The sequence below is a fragment of the Phyllostomus discolor genome, chromosome 10 (genome assembly GCF_004126475.2).
Source record: "Phyllostomus discolor isolate MPI-MPIP mPhyDis1 chromosome 10, mPhyDis1.pri.v3, whole genome shotgun sequence".
NCBI lineage: Eukaryota > Metazoa > Chordata > Mammalia > Chiroptera > Phyllostomidae > Phyllostomus > Phyllostomus discolor.
In genome coordinates this window covers 20,280,978-20,303,112 of record NC_040912.2, presented here as the reverse complement: position 1 = coordinate 20,303,112, position 22,135 = coordinate 20,280,978, and the positions used below count along the sequence as shown (strand labels likewise).

Here is a 22,135-nt window from a genome sequence, read left to right as displayed (position 1 = left end):
TCTGGAATTGGCATGTGAGGTCAGTGTGAAGAGTATCCCAGAGGTTTATAAGGTTCATTGTATTGGGGAGGAGCAGATGGGTCTGGTGTTTACAGACTGTGGGAAAGAGGGGTGTGGGTAGAAGAACAGAAAAAACAAGGAAGGCACATCTGTTAGCAAGGGCAAAATGCCAACCATTAATATTTTTGAGTATCTTCTGTGTAAGGAGATTACAGGGTGGGGCGAAAGTAGGTTTTATAGTTGTGAGTGTATGACACAGAGTTTATTCTTGTATTATTATGCATTAATTATTATATTATTTTCCTTGCAAACATATGGAAACAACAGTAGGTTTATTCCTTATAAATGTACTTTTGCCCCAGTCTGTATATTAAATTAAAAAATAAGAGCAATGCTTATCTAAGGATGAAGATAAAGTTAATGGCCTGAGACAAAGGGGAGTTGATAGATGTCTGCTTGTTGCTATTTATTACCTTGAACTCAAAAAGGCAAACGCATTATAGGTAACACTTAATTTAGCAAAATGTACTTGTATTAAATTTAAAAAAATTAAAACAGGTAACAAATCTTCAATTCACAAATGGAAACACCAAATATGATCTGTTTATATAAAAATCTAGTATTTATTAATATAGCAAAGACCATATACACATTGCCAGATATTAAACTCTGGTTTAAACTAAAATACTATGGTTTATAAATATATGAGGTGTCAAAAATATGCAGGCACATTAGTAATCAAAAACAAGAACTATGTCATTAGAAAATTAGAAAATTGAAGCTAAGACAGTATAACAGTGTTCATATTCATTAAACAAGAATGAAGAATGACTGAGGTAATATGACATAAAATCAGATTCAGAAAAAGGTAGTTTACACCCAAGTAAAGCACTTTGTGAAATTGCACTTTATTCACTCAAACGCAGTAGCCAACATTTTAAATGATGCTGAAATTTGTTTTTATTGGGAAGACTAAAACCTTAAGGTTTAAAAATATTTTACGAGATTTTCCTTTTAAGGGCACTAGGCTGAAGTCAGGATATGGAAGCTCAGCTGCCACTACTTGGCTGAATGGACAGACATTACTTAACTTCTTTGGGCGCTTTCTCTCCTCTAGGAAGTACATTCACTGAATTGGGTGATGCCTTGGGTCTTGGTAATTCTGATTCTAATGATCTGTTCAAACATTATTGATTACAACTTATTTTTTTAAAAAACTAACAAATTAAGGCTACCCTGAGAACTAGTTGATGCAGTTGGCCCCTTCTTGTCGCTGCCATTTATTACTGAATATCTAATGTTTCATTCTTCCTGCTCACCTCTCCCTACTTCCTCCCAGCCTTCCACTATCTAGCAAAGAAGCAAGCACTAGTTTTCTGAACTTCTTTTATTTTAGGGATTAAAGTGTCCTGAATCTAGGAGTTTTGAAAGAGTTAACTCAGCATTTAGAATTTTAATACAATATTCGATTCTACTCTTTATTCAAAAGCAACTGCCACAGCCCATCACTACAATAATTCAGAATTTCTCTGAAATACATTTCTGAATTGCCCACATTGAACAGTAGGGAAAAGAGAGTTGACTAAGCTAAATAAAGTAAAACGAACTAATCACTCAGAATTTGCAACTCTGGTGAGTTTTTCTTTTGTCTCTGGCCTCACTTAAGAAATAAATAAACACACAAGAAAATTATTATCTCTGAAAAAAAGAAATTATCACCAAACTAAAATGGTTTTTATGCTTTTATTTGGGATATTATGCATTTTCAGTTTTTAGTGGTATTTGCTTATTTGCCATTTATGAGGGTCTCCAAATGGAACCACCAGAAATAACAAAGAGCTATGATGCATAAACTCCTTCTGCAATAAACTTTATAGCACAGCAAGAAAATGTCACACCCCACCTACAAATTAACAGCTGAAACAGAAATCTGAAATATCACTGTCATATGTAAATCCCTTTGGTTTAAGTTCTATTCCCTGTTGACCAAATGTCCCTCTCTCCATTCCTCTTGAAAACAGGTGTTCGAGAGAGAAATGGCAGGATACACATAAGAAAGAAGGTGAGGAGATACCCAAGCAAAATGAGCTATGGAATGGGAATCCTAAGGGCGATGAATTAAAGGCAACTTGAGCCTTTTACACAACTTGGTCTAGAACTCATCCTACATTTCAGGAAAATAGCACGCTACTTACAATTTGAGGGGCAGTTGTAGATTATTTTAAATCTTCAGTGATCTTTTAAGCGAGCAACATGTTCTATAGCATTGTTTGTAGTAAAATATAAATATACAGGCAACATAAATCAGAAATTGTTTGCAGATGGTACATACCCATGCCATAATTGCACCTACACTGATACATGAAAAAAATGACACCTACTGAGCCAAACATTGTTCTAAGTGATTTATGTTTATTAACTCACTATAATTTTTAGGAAACTAAGGTACAGAGAAGTTAAATCACAGCTAGTAAAAGACAAAGTGAGGTGTTGTGCTCTCCTAGATCTACTCTGGCCACTCCTCTGGGGCCTGTGTTCCTTTAGATTGACTTGTATGGATGTCAGCTACTGGGACTCATGAGCTTACCTTCCATGTCTCTGAGTGCATTTGGCCAATGCAGGCAACAGGAGATGGGAAGGCATGAAGACGGATTACTGGATTGATATTTGCTATCACCTGCAATCTTCCACTTGAGGTATTAACTTTCCTAGGAGTGTCCTTTCTCGTGCCTCCCACTGGACTCTGGATTCTTACAAAAAACTCTCTCTCCTTGCCCATTCAGGTTTAGAGACATTATTATTTTTCCAGCTGTGGGTAGGCCCTGGGTGACTTAGCATTTCCTATTGCTTCCCTACATGCTACCCATCACCAAACAGTTATCATCAAACTCTCTTAAATTATATCTTTGAATGTGTCACCTATTTCCTTGTCTCATAGGATGACTAAGAAATAAGATAAACCCTTCATCATTTATCAACTAATGCCTAAATATGCAAAAAAGAGTGGTGCTGCTTCTTTTAATTTTCCCAAGCTTCTGGATATCCAAGAGTAAATTTGGCAAAGCTCTATTTGCAGAAACAAAGAATAGTTCTGGAAGAAATGGTACCTATCATTCCTTGAATTCTGAAAAGATGGTAATCCTAAAAATGTGAATGGGAGCAGGCCCTCAGATTTGCCTGCCTAACCTCTGCCTTTCCTCTCATTTCAATCTGTCTCAATAGTTTACATCTACATGCTGTCTAGTTTAATGCAGTCAGACATGTTTATATTTCAAATAAGAAGAAATGTTCCAAAGTATATGTAGTTTACACCTGTATCTGCACAGATTTTAATCGAGAAAAGCAGTAAACACACTGAGAGCCCATTTTATTTTTAGAAAAAAAATAAGGAGAGATGTCACTTAATTTCAATCTACTCAATTAGTAAGTAAAGTTCTCTTTAGGTGGCTCTTTTTAAAATTTTTTTAAAAATTGATTCTCGAGAGAGACATCAATTTGTTGTTCCCCTCATCTATGAATCCCTGGTTGAGTCTTGCATGTGCCCTGACCAGGGATCCAATATGCAACCTTGGAGTGTCAGGCCGATGCTCCAACCAACCGAGCTACCCAGCCAGGGCTACATGGTTCTTAAAATGTAAAAGCCATTTGCCAAATTACTGGTTTCTTGCAAAATCAAAGCTACATTTTATGTATTTAGTTCCCACTAAGTTTTTGATTCTATTTTACTGAACCACATGATTTTGCTACCAAAATAAAATCAATCATCTGAAAAACTTACTTGTATTCATTGTTTATTTGATAAGAGTCCCTACCCATTTTATTTTTTTTCCAACTAACAAGAATACACTCCAGTGTAATTTGCTAGTTTTTCAAGAGGGTAAGAAAAATTACCCAAGTTTACTGTGCAGTCCAGACAGTGGAGGAAACCATCACAGCAGACACTGAACACATTTCACTACTACATTTGCGAATAACTATCACTTCGCAAAAATAAGTTTTTATTTGGGTGTCATTTCTGGCAAAGCTTTAAGGCTATATTTTCAAAGAGCAAAATTCCAGGCCTTTAAAATTCTATTGGCATCCACCAACCTAAGCTGGACCCGCCTCCAGGTTTCCGCAAAGCCTGAAAGATGACTTCATCTTAATCATTTTCTTGCCCACAGTCATGTAAGATAACTGGAGACTTTCTTTCTTATAGTATTATGGAAATCTCTTGTGGCATGTGGGAAATAATGAGCTAGAAGGGAAAAAAAGAAAACAAAACTGCAGGAGAGTTGGCATATTTAACTTCAATGACTATCATTGATTAGCAGCCTCAGCCTGCTGGACTCTCCACACAGCTGCATATAATCCAAGCCTCATATTTTATTTTGTAGCTGGAATATTTAACATCAGGTTATGGTGTTTAATGTGGGTGCTGTAGTTCAAATGATCGGTCATCGGGTAATTAAATTGGGAATTCCATCTATTAGTGTGTGTGTATCTCTACACGGAATGATTATTTTAAAGTATGATTTTAATTATTGATGCCATGTCCTTGTTAATTCAGCACTCTCTCCTTTTTTAATTTTATTTTTATTGTTTACACTATTATGAATGTCCTATTTCCCCCCTTTGCCCATCTCCACCTTGCCTTCCTTTCTACTAAAATACAATAGAAACTTAAAACTAGAAAAAGAAATACCTTGTACTCATAATTTCAATGAGTGTCCCTACCTAAGCTTCAAGAAACATACCTATGACATATTAGAAAGAAAACTTATGAAAACAAACAATAGGATTTTTAAATACATTTGAAATATTTGCATCAAAATTATGAAATTTGTGAAGAGAAACACTTTTTGAATTTAAATATTTAATCAAAACCATGGCATGTTTACTATGCGAGTATTACCTAGTAAACTTACGGTATGTTTGTAGTAAAAGTAAAAATTCCAAGGATGTAAGAATTGTCACCAAAATACACAAATATTTAGAATCATTAAACTTTTAAGAAAATGCTAGCTTTTAAAAGTAGTATAGCAATACCATATAAGCTAAAGATCCAATTTATTATTTTTAAATCTATATAGTATAGAGAGAGCAAAGTGATTATTTTTGAAGAACTTTTCCTCTCGCTCATACAAACCCTTTCCAAAAATATATACTTCTAATACAGATTTTACCTGATTATTCTGGTTCGTATGCACATGTAAGAGACCAAAGAACATACTATAAAATATTTTCAGAATCTTATAAAAACCAATATTCCAATACATAGACCAAATTTATAGACAGTAACATATAAATTCAGAAATATTATAGTGCTGTGGAAAATGTAACATTATACATGAAGGTTTTATTAATAAGTGTATATTTAAAATGCCAAGTATAGAGGAAAAAATCATTGACCCATTCAATCACATATGAACATTTACACTTACCAAGTAACTTTCTGCTAATTTAATACAAATATATTAAAGGCTTTAAATAGAAATACTCTGAAATATAAAAACAATGTCCAAAATTTATACAGATGACTCAATAGATACATTATTATTTTGTATAAAAAAATACTATCTAATGTAACTTCCTTAAAGTGACCATGAATCTCCTACACTTTTATAATGTAAGTGGAAAACCAGAGAGGAAAGGTCAACAGAGTTAAATTAATTTTGCCTCAACAAAAGGTAATGCTAATTGAAGACTGAGACCTAACAGACCTTTACCATTGTAAGTCTTACTCCATGAAAGAAATAAAATATCCTGCAAAGTCTCAACCAGCTGGATTTTGAACCTCACCTATGACTATGACTATGATTTAGGAGTAGTGTAGAAAGTTCTGCAACTACTTTTCTTTATTGTTATTCCATGTTTGTTGGGGAGTTTCAGCTTAATTCAGCTATTCCAAGAAATAGTCATAAGAGCATCACAAAAATAGGAAAGACGTTAGTGCTTCAGTTTTTCTACAACATTACCAAAGAAGTTATTAGTGATGACTAAACCATATTAATGACTAAAACACATACTATAGAGAAATAAGTTGTGACAATAAAATGTGTTTTGTTGCTTAAATAGGTTGAACAGGAAAGACATCATACTTACCTCCATTTCTAATTTGTGGACTTTGGTCTTGGTTTGTGTTTTGACTTTTTTTTTTAAATAAACCATTGGAATCAGTCACCAATAACATAACACAGGAAATATAATTTAACTTGTCACTCAAGAATTAATCCTTCTTATCTTGATTATAATGGGGGGTGGGAAATGTCACTGCTGATAGTCTTGCTTCATGTACTAATATATTTTACCTATAAAATATTTTATTATAAATTAAATATTACAAAAATACAGTAAATTTGAGAGAGTCGTCTCTTCCATAGTTATCAACTCAACAAATATTAAGGAATATCTGTGCATATTTTATTTTGTAATATTTTTCTATCTTTATATTTATCATCCATAGATGTTTGTAATCACTATAGCAATGCTTGGAAAGGATACACACTCTGCAATTTTATTAAAAATTACTCAAGCGAACAGAGTCTAAAACTAAAATATTTTGTTGCATTATATCAGTTTTCCTCATTTGAAATAAAATCTAAAAGGCCCTCACATTATTGTTTTGTATTTCTTGCTGCCATTTTTTAAGATAGTAAATGAATACAATTGGCACTGTTACCAGGCCAAGTATATGTAAGAGAATTCAGCTCATAATCAATCCATAGGTTATTTCCCAAGTGAAAAAATGTTAATTCCAATAAATAGGGAATTAGTCTCCCCAATTCTCCTGAATCTAAGGGTAGGGGTTGATTTCTTTTGATATTTCATTTTTGTTTAAAATTAATTTCTTAGACTCTTAAGTCATGCAACAAATAGTGTAAGTTACTATAAATTCTAACTCTGTGATGACGGGTATATGTTTTTAACACAGAAGGAAAATACAGCAATGCTTAAAATAGATCTAAATATTATTTTTTAGGTAAGATAAGCTTACAGGGTGCCAACATAATGGTTTCCATTGATAATTACTATAAACAAAGACTAAAACTTTCAATATTTAGTAATGGGTTTTTAACCCAAATGAGTATTTTAGAAGTGCCATGCTCTACATTTAACATATTTCCTTTTCCAACTATAAATAAAAATATTTACAGAGAACTGGAAACTATTTCTATTTCTATTTGCATTTTTTCTTCCATTTTTTTGCTGACTTTCAACAATAAAGCACTTAATTCTAAAGAAATTGCTGCTTTTGACTTTTGAGTGTAATCACTTGAGAGCATGCATGCAGGTCAACGGTACTTAGATGATTTTAATGTCAGGTCACAATTTTAAAATGTTCACACCTAAAAGTAATATACCACTCCAAGAAACAATTTAAAATGATATTTTACTCTATGAATTTGAGACATTTCATTTGTTCAACATTGTCCTATAATAACTAAGACCTAATAGACTAGTTTTAAACTTCCAAAGCAATTGTTGAAAAACCATAATCCAGCAACACAGAGGTGAATGATAAAGTAACATTTTTTTCCCCTTTAGAAAACAGGATGATTGAAATATCTAGGAAAAGTTACACCATAATACCAGAGTTAGGGTGGGTAAGACATTACCCTGTATTTAACTTCCATCTTTTAATCTTATTCTTGTCATCCTGTAGGGTCAGGCATATAGACAGACATAATTTGCAATAAATATTTTATGATCTTGTAGCTATAAATAAAATATTTGTCATTTTACAAGAATCTAATATGATTCAAAACCTTGTTAAATCCACATCCCCAAATCACTCCCTTTTTAATATAATTATTTTTCATAAAATGTGTACTTATAGTTATTCAATTAACTTGAATTGAAAATATTTCCATATTTATAGAGTATATTATCTGCATAAAATCTAAAGTTAGATTGACTAATATATTTTGGTTATTTTCACTGAAAGTGGGTATTTTATGCCTAGTACTACATTGCTTGGCAAACAATCAAATGTAATTGAAGCCAAGTAATTCACCCTATTTATAGACTTTTTTTCAGGATCACCTGCTTTGTATAGATTGTTTTAAGTACAGTTGTAAAGTTTCAATTTTTAAGAGTTCCTTTGAAGAAGTGGCAGATGTTGGCTTTACTAATAACAGTAGAAAGTACAGCAGGCTCAAAGTTGCAGAAATGTTTAACACATATAAAAAATAACAGTGTGCTTTTCTATTAAACTTGGTTATTTTCAATTGTCAATAAAATATAATGGAAGAATAAAGTCCATAAATATTTGTTTCTAGATCCTCAAGCTTCTTGAGTTTGTAAATGTGTGTGTTTGGAAGGGAAATGCATGTAAATGTATGCTGGTGAATGTTACACATTGTAGTTTTACTAAGGACTGTAGTCTTTAGTATCATTGCCATGGATAAAATTTGGTTTGTCAACATCTTCTGGTGCATAAAATTCTATTAAAATTCCACATGGTCATTCACACATACATGATATCTAGGTAGTAGATGCAATGATACAGGATTTTGGTTCCGACTTAGCCCTGGATTTACGTACTACATTTACTCTGAACTATAAATACAGAGTAATTATAAACTGTCTAAAAAATATAAATGGTCTCTACTAGACATGATGTGACTTTCATCTAGTATGATTTTTAAATTTCAGGAGTTCAGAAATTAATTTAATTTTTGGAAATAATATTGAAATATTAAAAATGTACTAGAAGCAATGAGAGATTATATGTCAATAACACATAAGAATTATAGTGATTTTCTACATTCCCTTAATTTTTGCTGGATCAAGATGCCTTTATACTATTAAAAAATAGCTGTGAACATAAATTATGGAAGACCAATTGCAATATCATCACAGGAGGAAGATACCTTGAACTTAAATCTATCTAAAGATCAACAAATAGAAATTAAGACAAATAGTGAAATTTGGAAATTAAATTTTATTTTTATTGAGCATACATATATTTAACTAAAAACTACAGTGATATTTCTTTTCAATTAGTCAAAATTTCTTTCAAAATATTCCATCAAGGAAACGCTCATTCTAACTCCCTGGTGATTCTACCCTTGGTGATAACTAATTGTATTTCCCACTTAAGATGTAATCTATCAATTTTTTTTCCAGTACTTTATTAGATTCAATGTGTAAAGATAAACTTACTTTGTTAGATGGTTATTTCCCATCAAAACAGAGTGGAACCATTAATATAACCAATGTTCTTTGAAAAGTTATTAAAATAATTTAAGGGACCCAGTTCTTAGATCCCACTCTCTCTGTTTACTCCCAGTCCAGATAACATACATCTATATGAAAATTCAGTTTGCCCTAAGAAACTTGGTTGCAGTGGTTCCGTTCAGGAAGCATAAAGAACAACAATCTATCACACAGATTTCTCACTGCAGAAGGCAAAGTGAATCGTAAGAGCTTCTGGTAATTACAAAAGTGAGCTGACAAATCTGAACTGAGGTCTGTTTCCAAAAAATTTATATTGGTATCAAATGCTATGTCTACTAAAGGACCGCTACATCTAAAATTGACTACTTTTCTAATGGATATGGAAACCTTCTTGCTATGATTAACCTTTTAACTCGCTGTCTTACGAGTTTCACTTATGGTTAGTAAAAACCATTAAAAATGAGTGATTCTTTTGGTAACTTTCTTAGATATAAACTAATTTGTGAGCGAGTACTAAAAGTTTACCCCTGACCTTGGAAAGTAAAAGTTCGACCCCTAACTCAGGCTGAAGAACAATTGACAGCGTCGCTGCAAAACAACATGGAAAGAACACGAAACAGTGCGGCTCGATCATTGTCATGTATGTGGGATCTTGCCTAAAGCGTTATAAGAGATAAACATTTTTCCAGTCCTTCACACCAGTATCTGGAATTACCTTCTAGAACTGTTAAACCAATTCCTCAGAGGCAGGAAATATGTAAATACTATATTAAACAGATGCCACTTTCCAAAAAGATGGAATGCAGGTTGCGGTGCTATAGCTACGGAAGAACACTTGCTTAATTGTAAAGTACGCTTTAACACTTTCACAATGAGACAGGTGAGGGTTTTGCTGATTTGCCTGAAGAACTTGAGTTTCTCTGGGTCGTTACAATTTACTTGTCAGGCTGTGCCTTCCAGCAGCCCCCTTTGCGTGGCTACTCCTCTCATCCCCAGGAGGATCAGTGCCTCCTGATTGCGCCGTCGCATACCAGCCTCAGGGTCACCGAGGACCCACGCTGCTGCGGTTGCTGCTTGTTTCCGATACTTGTCTCCGATAATTCTCAATGGAAGGAAGATACTACTTTCTACTTTTGAATCTCAGATTCTCTTTTTTAGATTAGTACCACAACAGTACAACTACTATTAAGACTCGTATTTCTTCAAATCTGAGCACGTATTTGTTAAAATTTTTCAAACACATTTCTTAAAATCTTCTGAATTCCTAGATTATGGCTTCTTCCCCTGCAAGGGAAATTTTTTTTTTTTTTTTTTTTTTACCATTTGGGAAAGGGTGCTATTTAAAGAACTCTGAAATCAGAATTAAAAAAAAAAAAAAACTAAAACTTTTTTCTCATACGCTCTGCCAAGTTCCATGGCAAGTTCCAAATATTGTGCAATAATTTGGAAATCCAGTTAACGATGGAAAAAATCGAGCCACTCAGAGTCGGGAACTTGCACGGGAAATGTCAAGAAGCGGCACCGCACGCACGCCCAGCGGATGCTGCATCCCAGGGCACACTCCCCTCCCCATCGCTCAGATGCAAGGTCACGCTTTGCAATCGATTTCACATACTGCCACTTGTCCTTTTTTCCTCAACCCTCTGGTAAACTAGTTTGAACCCTGGAGTGCTTAGTGCTGTTGGCTACAGTTCGGCCCTCGGAGAAACACGTGTCCCCAAATACCAGGACTAAGGCAGCCCCGCGGAATTTGGCGGCGGGGAGCCAGACGGAGCAAGACACGTACCATCTTCCCTGCTGCCTCACTACAGAGAATCTTCCCAACATCTCCCCGCCCCTTTCGCCCAAGGTGCCTGGCGCGTCCTTACCTGAGCTATCGCTTTTCCTCTTGCCGCCACTTCTCTTCTCCGCCTCCGCGGGTGACAGCGCCTGGCGTCCGTAGTCCCCCGGCGCACACGCAGCCCCAGTCGGGGTGCTGGAGCCCAAGCTGGAAGAGTTGGAACACAAGACCGGCGGGCTGCTGCCCATCTCCGGGGGCCCTCCCGAGTCCGGCTGAAGGCAGAGGCTGTGCCGAGCCGCGCTCGGGGGGGAGGACATCTGCGGGAGGTGCCAGTTGGTTTGCAGAGCTTGGTGCTGCTGCTGCTGGTGGTGGTGGTGGTGATGGTGGTGGTGGTGGTGGTGCCCCCTGTGATGCTGGCTGGCAAACATGCCCTCCTCGTTGGGGTATCCCGCGATTATGCAAGACGAGGAAGAAGTGGAGAGCTCGGGGTAGGACATATGGTCAGATCTTCCATGGAGGGCGAGAGAGGACTGGGAAAACGGGTGCAAGCCTTGCGCGGTAGCGTGAGGGCTGCGCAAGCAGCCAAAGAGCGGGTGTTCCATAGCATGCAAGTCTCGGGTTCCAGGCAGAAGACTTCGCGACAGTTGCAAACACCACCACCCTCTGTCACTTTTTCACTGGAAATCGTGTGACTTTTCCCCCTCCTCAAGCAACTGCCGCCCGCGTTTCTGCAGAGCTTGGATAATCCCGGTCCTGAGCCCTAGCGGCCAGTCTCCTTTACATATAAACAATCTGACCTGGAGGAGCTTCCCTCCGAGCTACTCAGATGTCAAGAGTAGGAGAGGTTGAAGCCAAAAGAAGGTGGTCCCAGAGAACTGCTTTCAGGGGTAAACGGCTCTGAGAGGTTATAAATAGAGTGTAATGTGAGCTGGGGGCTGGCTTAGGAACCCAGCGCTGACCACATGCAAACTCCCTCCAAAACTCCCGCTCAGTGCGCGCTCCGCGCTTCCAGTTCCACTTCCTAACGCCGGCTGGACGCACACAGAGCGTCCACGCCCGCCCGCCCCTGCCGGCCGCCAACGCTGAGATCTGAGCATCCAGCGCCTAAACCCCGGCCCCAGGCGACAGTGGTTCTACTCTCCCGGCGCCCGCAGCTGAGACGCTGTGCGGCCCTTGTGCCAGACCCAACCCGCACCCCGAGCCCCACCCTCTCACTTCTCTCAGGAAAGGTGTTTCGTCAGTGCCACTTGGGCACTGTCACCTGCTGGAAAGCTAGAATTGCGCCTAGCTCTGGAGGAACACGGAAGGAACGTTAGGATTAAGTGGGGGCCGGAGGGGGGGAGCGGGGGGAAGCAGAGCTAGTTAGGCGCGCGCTTGGGGAAGTTTTTCAAACTTTGCATTTCCTCGTGCCCTGGGATCAGTGTCGCACCTAGCATTTTTCAGTTTGTGTCTGTGGGTGCATCGTTAATGGCCGCGGAGGCCAGGTCTAAGGTTGCAGAAATGCACTCTGTGTTCGGGAAAGGGCCATTCTGGTGTCAAGAGAGAGAGAGACCTGTTGGGGTGGGTGGGAGGAAAGTACGGGACAGTGACAGTTGCAGATGCCCAGCCCTGACATCTTCACCTGAGGTACCTGGTGGAGTTCCTTTCCCCCTGCTTGCCGCAAATTTCCTCTCTCCTACTTTTCTGGTCCCTTTGAATTTCCACCAAGAACTTTTCCTGGGTCAGGAATATTCCAAAGCGGCTTTGTCCTGGTCACATGAGATCTGTAGATTGCACGCACATTTCCAGTCTTTCCCCTCAGGAGCCAGCCCATGTCTCCTCATTACCCTGCAGAAATCACCCCTATCCTGCTCAAAAATAAATCAGCTAATAGCACCCCCTCCCCCGCCCCAGCCGTGGTGTATTTACTAGAAATGTTACATCCCCCAAAGTTCACCAAAGCTTCAGATCTCCCTGGTCAATCTTGCATCACAGAAAATGAGTAAGAAAACTTGCCACCAGTGAATTAGTGCGAGCGTCAGCTGCGCTTTGATGGTGCCACTTGCTTGAGACATTGTCGGCTGGGGGCAGAGTCGTTTACACAAGGCAAGCAAGCCTCCCATAATGAGCTGCAGGAACAGCCGACACTTGCCTGGGACAAGTCGCATCAAGAGAATAGAGGCACTCACATATCTAGCCCGGGCCCGCGCAAGTGCCACCAGCAGCGTCGCCCTGTTATTTTCATTGTCTCAGGTGTCCAGAGGATGGGGACCAAGTCTTTGAAGTTGTTAATGGGATTAATGGGGACAGCAAACTAGACTAGCCATCTGGTTTGAATTAGCAAAAAAAGTATTGATTAATCTTTGGGAAGTGTCTCCAAAGCAAACCTTGTCCCTGGCCCAGACCCTCGCTTCAGCCTATGTCCCTATTCTTTTAAGTCGTACCGCAGAATAGTGGCTTCGCAATAAACCTTTACATCCGTGTGAAAGTTCGAATTGTTTTCCATTGCTCAGAGGTGGGATGGGGTGGGGGTGATCAGGAATTCTGACATTTGTAAGCGCTGCTTTCTTTAACGGAAATTGAGCCCTATTTTGAGGGAAATTAGTTTTGCAGACTTCGTTTAAAAAAAAAAAAACCTAAAACTTTTGTTCACCAGCTGCTCAGCTTTTCAGTCTGGGTCTGAGCTGGAACCTGCTGCAAGCGTTTGACGGTAAGACTTTCTTTGCCGATATTTTGGGAATCTAATATTGTTTTAGACTTCGCAAGGGGGTGTTCTTCAGGTTGCACGTTTCTAAGGGTTTTAAGCACTCACAGGATGGCGTCCAGGGCTCAGATCTTAAGAATGTTTCTTCCTGCCACTCCCCATGCCCTTGGCTCTTAAAGTATGAAAAAGGAGGGGGCATATTCTTCTAATATCGTTGGAATATTTTTTGAATTTTCATTGTGTTTATGGTTTCAATATGTGCCCTAATATTAAAAGTTGAAGTACAAAGGGCATCACTAAACTTCCTGAAACTCGGATGGCTCCTCCATGGATTCTGGGTGAAAGCATTAAAGGCTTTCTCGAAAGAGAAATTTAGGCAACCACCTCCATAAACAGTAACCAGAAATATTTACATAATATGATGCTGCCTACTAAAAGCATTGTGGAAAATGCCAGACAGGACTAACTAAAGATACACTTGCTCTGCACACATCAATGAAAAACATCCATAAAATCCTTTTGGTTTGCATTATAGTGGTTGAGAGAAAGCAAGTGATTGAGAAGTGAATGGATATGAATTTAACTAGTGTGTTGCAAATAACTATCAACTAGCAAAAACACAAACTTTTCATCTCCAGAAGCTGCCACTTTCTTTGAACCTGCCCAGTGACTTTGCTTGTTTTTTTCTCACTCACTGTGTCAGATGTTAACATCATGCCCAGGAGTTTCTGTACAACCTGTTTCAGTCAGTCAGCCTCTGGAACTGTAGGGCTAGAAGTCTGGGAAAGAAAAATTAGAAAGAGTTTGAAAGAGAAGTTTCTTTCTAAGTCTCTTTGAAAGGCACACAATTAAAATAAACTTAGCAGAAATAATATTTTTAATTGAAGACCCAAAACAAGATTCAGTAAAAATTATGATGTCCAGATTTCTGACAGAAAGCATACAATAAGGAAAATGTTATTTGGAAGAGAAAAAAAGTATGATTCAAGAAGACAGGGGTGAAAAAAAGAGGTCCTTATATATTCCAGAATTAAATATAACATTTTTTCTGAATTTCCAAAAATATATTAATTATTCCATAAGCTATTTTCAAAATGTTCATATCTTAGAATAATTAGAATATGATAAAGTGTTGGTTTTTATTTTCTAGGCCATAGAGATTTTTTTTTTTTAAATGTAGTAATAGGAGAAATTGCTAGCATTTCCTATAATAGCTACTTTTAGTATTCATATCAACAAAATCTAATGATGGAAGTTAACTTTTTTGCCTCTAATGGCTAGTTATATCATGAAGAATGATTAAAAACACAAAATTTATTATAGAATTTTTATAGCATTTACTTTAAACTGTATATAGCATAATGTTTATCTTATATGTACTGTATACCTGAATTTTCCTGAAAAATGTTCTATTACTACAGTATTTTATGTAAGATTTGATATCAAGCAGCACATTATTGTAGAATGGTGAATATATAAAAAATATAAACTTCTCATCATTTGGAGGAAACATATTCCAAATTATTTTAAACAGGTGCTCTTTAAATTTGATAAATGTGTATATTATCCCTTCTGCTTAAATGAAGTGATATTTAGTAGTAAAAGCAGAGACCTTTTAAATTAAAACTATTTTATTTTAAAGGAAATAGAACTAAAGTTAAGAAATCTGAAAAAAAAATATGCTTAAATTTTATTTTAAGAATCATGATGATTCTCTTGGATTGCCATTCTTCTGTACATCTGTGACGTGAAGTCTGATGGGAATAAAAATATTTAATATTAAACATGATCATTAGCTGCAGATATTATAAACTTTAATTTGCATTTTGCCTGGTAGATAAGTTTACCTTGGCAACATATAGTCATAATACATGAATTTAAATGTGGAAAATTAAATTGAAACTGGAAGTTGTCTCTGAAGATTTTTTTGAGGATAGAAATATTATTCCTGCTATATTTCTCTAAGAAATAAGTTATCTCCTTCAGTTGTATTTTTATGAAATAAAGAATTTTGAAAATATATTAAAATATACTAAACATTCTATTGTAATTTGTGTAATTTATATAATGCACTTCATTTTTAAAAACTAGAGAATTGCTTTTCTCCAGGTATTATGCTTATGAATTTGAGGAATGATTTTGCAATGGTTAACACATGCTATTTAGTGTTCTATATACTTTTACTGTTTTTTTAAATAAATTATTATTTTTACATATTGATTTGTGCTTTCACAATTAACATTATGTTTTTACATATACTAGAAGAAATGACTACTGAAAAATTATGAAAAGTGGAAAATAATATACAACATACTTTATTTTTCTAATTTCTATCTCTTCCTACATTTAGATTTATTATTTCTTTCAGATATTTGGTAGTATTCTTCAATTCAAGTAACATATAGTAAATAACTTACAGAAAACTGGCACGAAATACAGATTGTGACTGATTTGATTTAAAATTCAAGATATATGCAATCTTCCATAATTCCAGTTGTTTTCTACATGCATTTCATGAAATAATTACTTTTGTGAAGGTGTGTTAAAATTAGGAAGACATTGACTACCTCTCAAATTTCAAAGACTTCTAACTGAACCTCCCTTTGTTCACCTGTTTTAAATTCAGAATATTAAACAAAGTTTCCTTATAATGATGCATATGGGGAATAATTACATTGAATTTCTATATTTTCCTTTGCATTCACCTTGTATGTTATTTTTATTGATAAGTATATGCATTTCAATTGTTTACAATTGACAATTGACTCCTTTGCATATCTAACTATATGACGCAGAGGCACAATAATGCAAGACAGTTTTATATAAAATGCTATATATTGTTATATATTCTATACCGTGAAGCTCATAAGTACTAAACTTCCATCCATAATTTAAGGGAAATAACCAATTTATTTCTTCAATGTCATAAAAAGAGATACTATGCTTTTAAATGGATTAAATTTAGAACAAGTTCATACAACTCGTAGAACAAAAATTCAATCGAAAGTAAGATGGGACTTATAGGTAAAATCTTAGTGTTCTGTTTGAAGATTTCCAACTTCAAGAGTTTAATATGGCTAATAAAATTTAGTCACTATAGAAGATTGTCTTTTTACATATTTTTATTTTTCCTACTTCATCACTTTGTAGCATGTTTTATTCCTAAAGTGGTTCTTTAATATTGAGGCTAGGTCTATTATTTGAATCATTGAAAACCTCTGTGTTTTAGCTGTGTTGTTATAGCTCCTTCATAATATTTAATTGCACATTCTAATTTTATATCATTCAGATTCAGCAAAGAAACATCAGCTGCCTTTGATGTCAATATTTTAGTTCATAGGAATAAAGTAAAATTTTGCATATTTGTATACCAAAGTGCAAAATAAAGCCAAATACATGATCTCTTATAACAAAATACTTTTAAGAGTTTACTATTAGTACTTTGATTTAGTTCAGCTTTCTAAAAGATTTTGAGAAGGGATGTGGAATATTTTAATACAAGGTAATGGCCATATAGAAATGGACTAAAACAAGTATGGAGATGATTAAGTGACAACTGTCTGCTTTTGTCTCAGTTGACCTATGAAATTAGAAGGATGATAGGACAGAATAGGCCAAAGAAAACCAGAAGGTGTTTAGCAGGATAAAAGACAGAGAAACAAGATGAGCTTAAATGTATGGAAAATCATTCTATCTTTGATAATACAAATATGCAATTCATAAGCCACATACACTTATGATAAACATAAAAAGATCCCAGGTACATGTTTTAGTTTAATTGAAATTTTAAAAATTCAAGAGAAAAAATTATTTTTAAAGATACACAAAGCATATATTTTTTAATAAAAGTAATACTAGCTGAATACTACTCTTCTGAGACAGTTTCAAGTAAGCGCACATTCAGAACGTGCCACTAAGGTGAAGATGTGGTCAATGCCTAGAGCATGTGCAAGGCACCGAATGTCTGAATAACCACTGCCTTCTTGCCTTACAAATGTGTAACCTGAAACTCATTGTAGTCAATTGTTTCATAAATGTTATTTATTTTTGGAGGATGATTTCCGCTAAGTTAGGGTAATCGTATATGGGAAGGGAATAAGCCTATTTTCAACAGTTTTAAGTCACCGAGGGAAAAAAAAGTATTGGGCTAAATGCATCTTAGAGCACTTCAAAGCACGAGGGAATTCTGGTAGAATCAAACACTAGCCAGGACTCAGAAGAAATACCAGCTCTGAGCTTAAGAGCCCAGGATAAGGCAATTCCTCATTCCATCGTTTCACAGTTGTTTTCACCAACAAGGGGAACTGTGATCAAAGTAAAGCTTTCTCTACACTATGTAAGAGTGTGTAAATACTATGATAAAATCTCTTCAACAGTTAGGGAGGCTGCAAAAGATTCTTTCCCCCTAGTTGGCATATTCATTTTGCACAACCCTTGCCTTATAACCTCAGAGTTACAGGAATAACCTCAGTTCATTCCATGTTTCTTATGACTAATTCTTGAGAGCATAAATAACTAGTGAATAATAAAAAAAAAAAAAAAACAGAGCCATGACTGAACAAGTCAAAATAATGTTGGAATATGTTATGATAAAATATGGTAAAACTCACTACTGATATTGAAAATGGGCTGTATGACTAAAGGCAAACCTGACAGTTTTTTTCCTCCAACCTGCAGCATCTATAATGCTCTGTCACAGCATTTCTGCAAGTAACTTGCTAAAGATGATTACATGCGCTGGTTACAGCAAGGTTAATGTTTCTATGAAGGCATACCCAAAGCCAATTTAAATAAATTTGACTCATAAACAAATACTATAACACCTCCACGTATTGCAGAGAACTCTTTAAATATTTCACTCACACTGTCAAACAGAAAAACAAAAAGAGCACAATTATTACTTTCCAGGATAATTATATTTTTTCAGTCACGGTCATCATCTGTTGACTGGTAGTAACTATCAAGACCTGATGAGATATTTGGATATCTCCAAGCTTTGTTTTCAGTCAAACCTTGTATCCTACAATGTGCAGTTAATGTGATTGATCAGAGGAAATGCTGAGTGCCTTTTCATTTTTAAGAACGTATTTTCCAAAATATGTGGTGTGCCGTCATCTAATGGTATTTACCCCACCAGAACAAATTGCTCAGGCACAGGTGGTGTCTCTTGGAACTGTTTTTACAGGTCCAACAATAAGCACATAATTGTACAACTCCACAAAAATGCCCAGTGTTGCATGTGCGATGACAAAGCTGAATGAGTATCTTTTTTAAAAAATGATATAAAGAAGCACATAGAAGCTTATAAATGTTATACACTGCAAACTGGAGTTTGTTGAATTAGCTGTTGAGCTTCCTTTTTCTGTAATAACATTAAAACTTTGTCAATCTATATGTAGTTCTGTTATGTAGACATCATGTTTTTGTAAGTGGTTAGCAGGTGTTAAATCATTATCATCTGGAATCTGTAACCAAATATAAAAGTCATGGCTAAAATTAAAAAGTGGGTTAGATTCTTCGCACTGTACTAAATTCGCGTGATCAAAAAATTACTGAACTCTGACCTCATGTTAAGAAGCCCCACCCCATGGCAGTCTCCCTGGGAACAGCATCACAGCCCACTGAGTTGCTCAAGTCAGAAGTAGGAACCCATTCTCAACAAGCCCCTTCTTCCTTATCCTTCATGTATGCAATCAATTATCAAGTAGAGCAGTCCCAGTGATACCTCTTAAAGTTAATATTCATCAACTCTACCCTACACTCTACCATCAATGCCATTACTTCATTTGGAGGCTTGGCCCTTCTTGCTTGGATCACACAAGACTTGCCGGGGAACTCCACTTGCCTAGAGTACTGCTGCTCTGTCTTAGCTCAGTCATTTTCTACTTCTGTGAGTGCATTTGTTAACTCAAAAAACTATTAAAGTGAATAAATTCAACACTGTTGTGAGTGTGCCTAACAAAATGCCTAATAATTAAGGTAAAATAAACCTGTTACATCTAGAGCTGCACTGTCATATACAGCCTCGTGCAGTTATTGAGCATTTGAAATGTGGCTAGTCCAAATTAAGATGTGCTTTGAGATTAAAACACACATGAGATTTCAATGAATTTATATGGAATTATAGGCTTTTATATACGAGGTATGTCTGGAAAAAGTCCAGCCATTGTTAGTATAATGAGAATGGTTTTCCTGGCATTGATGTAACCTGGCAGCCAAGCAGAGCGGACTGGAACGTGCATGAATGAGCAATGGCAACTTCACTGTACTAGTCAGTGGGAGTAGTAGATGGTATTGAGTGAGCATGTGGACTGTGTGGCTGTCACTTTCACAGTGACTGAGCGAGTAGAGCAACAAATCTGCATCAAATTTTGCATTAGGCTTGAGCATTCCTCCGGGGAAACTTGTCGGATTTCAGAACCCTCAGCTATTGGCAACTGGTGATTGCGGCTTTATCACAACGATGTGCCTGCTCATGCACCATATCTCATGCAGAGTTTTTTGGTGCAACATCAAATCACCCAGTGACTCAGCCCCTCTACAGCCCAGATTTTGCACCCTGCAACTTCCAGTTTTTCCCAAAACTAAAACCACTTTTGAAAGGGAAGAGTTTTCAGACCATCAATGAGATTAAGGAAAATATGAGAGGGTAGCTGATAGAAATTGGGGGAATTGTGTGAGGCCCCAAGGTACCTACCTTCAAGGAGACTGAGGCATCATTGTCCTATGTACAATGCCTCTTGTATCTCACATCGTCAATAAATCTCTATTTTTCATATTATATGGCTAGATACCTTCTGGACAGACCTTATAGATTACACATCAAAATGATAATTATTGGGTACACTGGCCTAAACAAAGTATATTAAAATTAATTTTATTTCCTTTTGGTTTTTAATGTAGCTACTAGAACATTTAAAATTACATATGTATTTTGCATTACCTTTGTCTTGTACAGCACTGATCTAGAGGATGTCATTTAACCTTTTTTTCTTTTATCGCCCCTCAGAAACAAGTACCAAATTACATATCTATCTGTCAAAATGATGTAGGACCTAAAATATCTCTGTAATTTGATCCTCTTGACCTCCTGATTAGGAGCTTCACAATGGGTATCGCACCTGGAAACCTCCAGAACAAGACCTCGAGGAAACACAGGAAATTCCTGGAGTGGCTAAACATCCTATCTGAAGACATTCAGTTACTCCTCTGTGTATGAGGAGCATCATCATTAATTAACTGTTGATATGCATGAAAGAGTTCATTTAGCAACAGACTTTGCAAAGAAAAAAAAGAAGAGACACGTGTAATATTCATGATGGACTACACCATGCTGTCACCATGAATTAATAACCTCTATATCTCATTGCCTTAGCAAAAGTTTAGTTCTTATTCCTGCCAATTCTGATACAAGATGGTTGGCTCTTCAGGCCACAACTGATCCTGTGAATTAGTCAACTTAACATGTTTCTCCAAAGTACCACAGCCAGGGAAAAAGGAGGTGGAGGACCACATACCGGCTCTTCATACTTCAATAGAGAGGTAACACATGCTATTTCTCCTCATAGCTTATAGGCCACAGCAAAGCCATATCCCTGCCAGGGGACTGGAAAATACTCTGGAACACATCTACTCTGGACAGTAGATGTTTCTGCCATGTCAAACTTCAAATTTGTTCCCAATAGGTCTAATTCACACCCCTAAACAGTATATTCCTTGAGTCTTCTGGTGTATGTGTTGGTGTTTGGCATAAACTAAGCACTCAACAAATACACTAAACAGAGCACTTAGGCCTGCAAGTTTCACTTTATCCTTTTACTTTAGTTTCCACATAGCTGCTGTATCACATCAGGAAAGTGGAACTGAACGTGACTGCAGAAAAAAGTTAACTAATAAAGTGATCAACCTAGCTTCAGTTTTGTCTTGTTTATTGTTTTTGCCTTGATTTTTGCTCTAGAGCTGAGGTTCATTTTTAATTTTCATTGGAATTAAAACAATTGTGCCCTCATATAATGCCAGTAATTTGTGTTGTTTGGAAAAGTTGCCATCAAGTGACTGCTGTTGTGTTGTAGCACCAGTCTCTATATATAACTTAGGTTCATGCTCTGTCAGATGTTTTATTATATTTCAGTCAGTGCTGTCTATTCTGGAAAATGGTTCATAGCATAGACTCTGGAGATGACAGCCTGGGTTGTGTCTTGGTTTTTTTACTAGCATTTTGAGTGTGATGAGGTTAACTTTTTTGAATCCAGGTTTCCTGATCTCTAAATAAAAGCATTTATTTATATAGCTTCATGTTGACAAATGATATAAACTAGCAAGTCACCTAAGTAAGTGTGCCTATAAAGATAGATACTATAATCATTACAATATTTTTATTATCATTAATCCTAAGGATCTTGTACTACCTACAAAGCAGCTCCTGTAACAAAATCTGAGAGTATTTAACTTATATCTAGCCATTCATTCCTTTTTCTCCCCAATCAACACTCTAATATCTGGAGATATCC

The 22,135-nt window shown here is 36.3% G+C and overlaps 1 protein-coding gene and 1 long non-coding RNA gene across 2 annotated transcripts in view; one reads left to right on the top strand and one right to left on the bottom strand.

Moving 5' to 3' along the window:
* The window catches only part of MEOX2 (mesenchyme homeobox 2), a 65,617-nt gene extending 53,747 nt beyond the window's left edge, over positions 1-11,870 (bottom strand). Inside the window, exon 1 of the mRNA XM_028525993.2 lies at positions 11,031-11,870. Within this exon, the coding sequence (XP_028381794.1) occupies positions 11,031-11,544 (514 nt within the window). The 5' untranslated portion in view covers positions 11,545-11,870. The remainder of the gene's footprint in view (positions 1-11,030) is intronic.
* A 1,502-nt stretch (positions 11,871-13,372) lies between these two features.
* LOC118497058 lies at positions 13,373-21,914 on the top strand. Its single transcript, XR_004899609.1, has 2 exons — positions 13,373-13,631; positions 20,635-21,914. It is a non-coding gene; the product is annotated as an uncharacterized LOC118497058 (long non-coding RNA).
* The last annotated feature ends 221 nt before the right edge of the window (positions 21,915-22,135 follow it).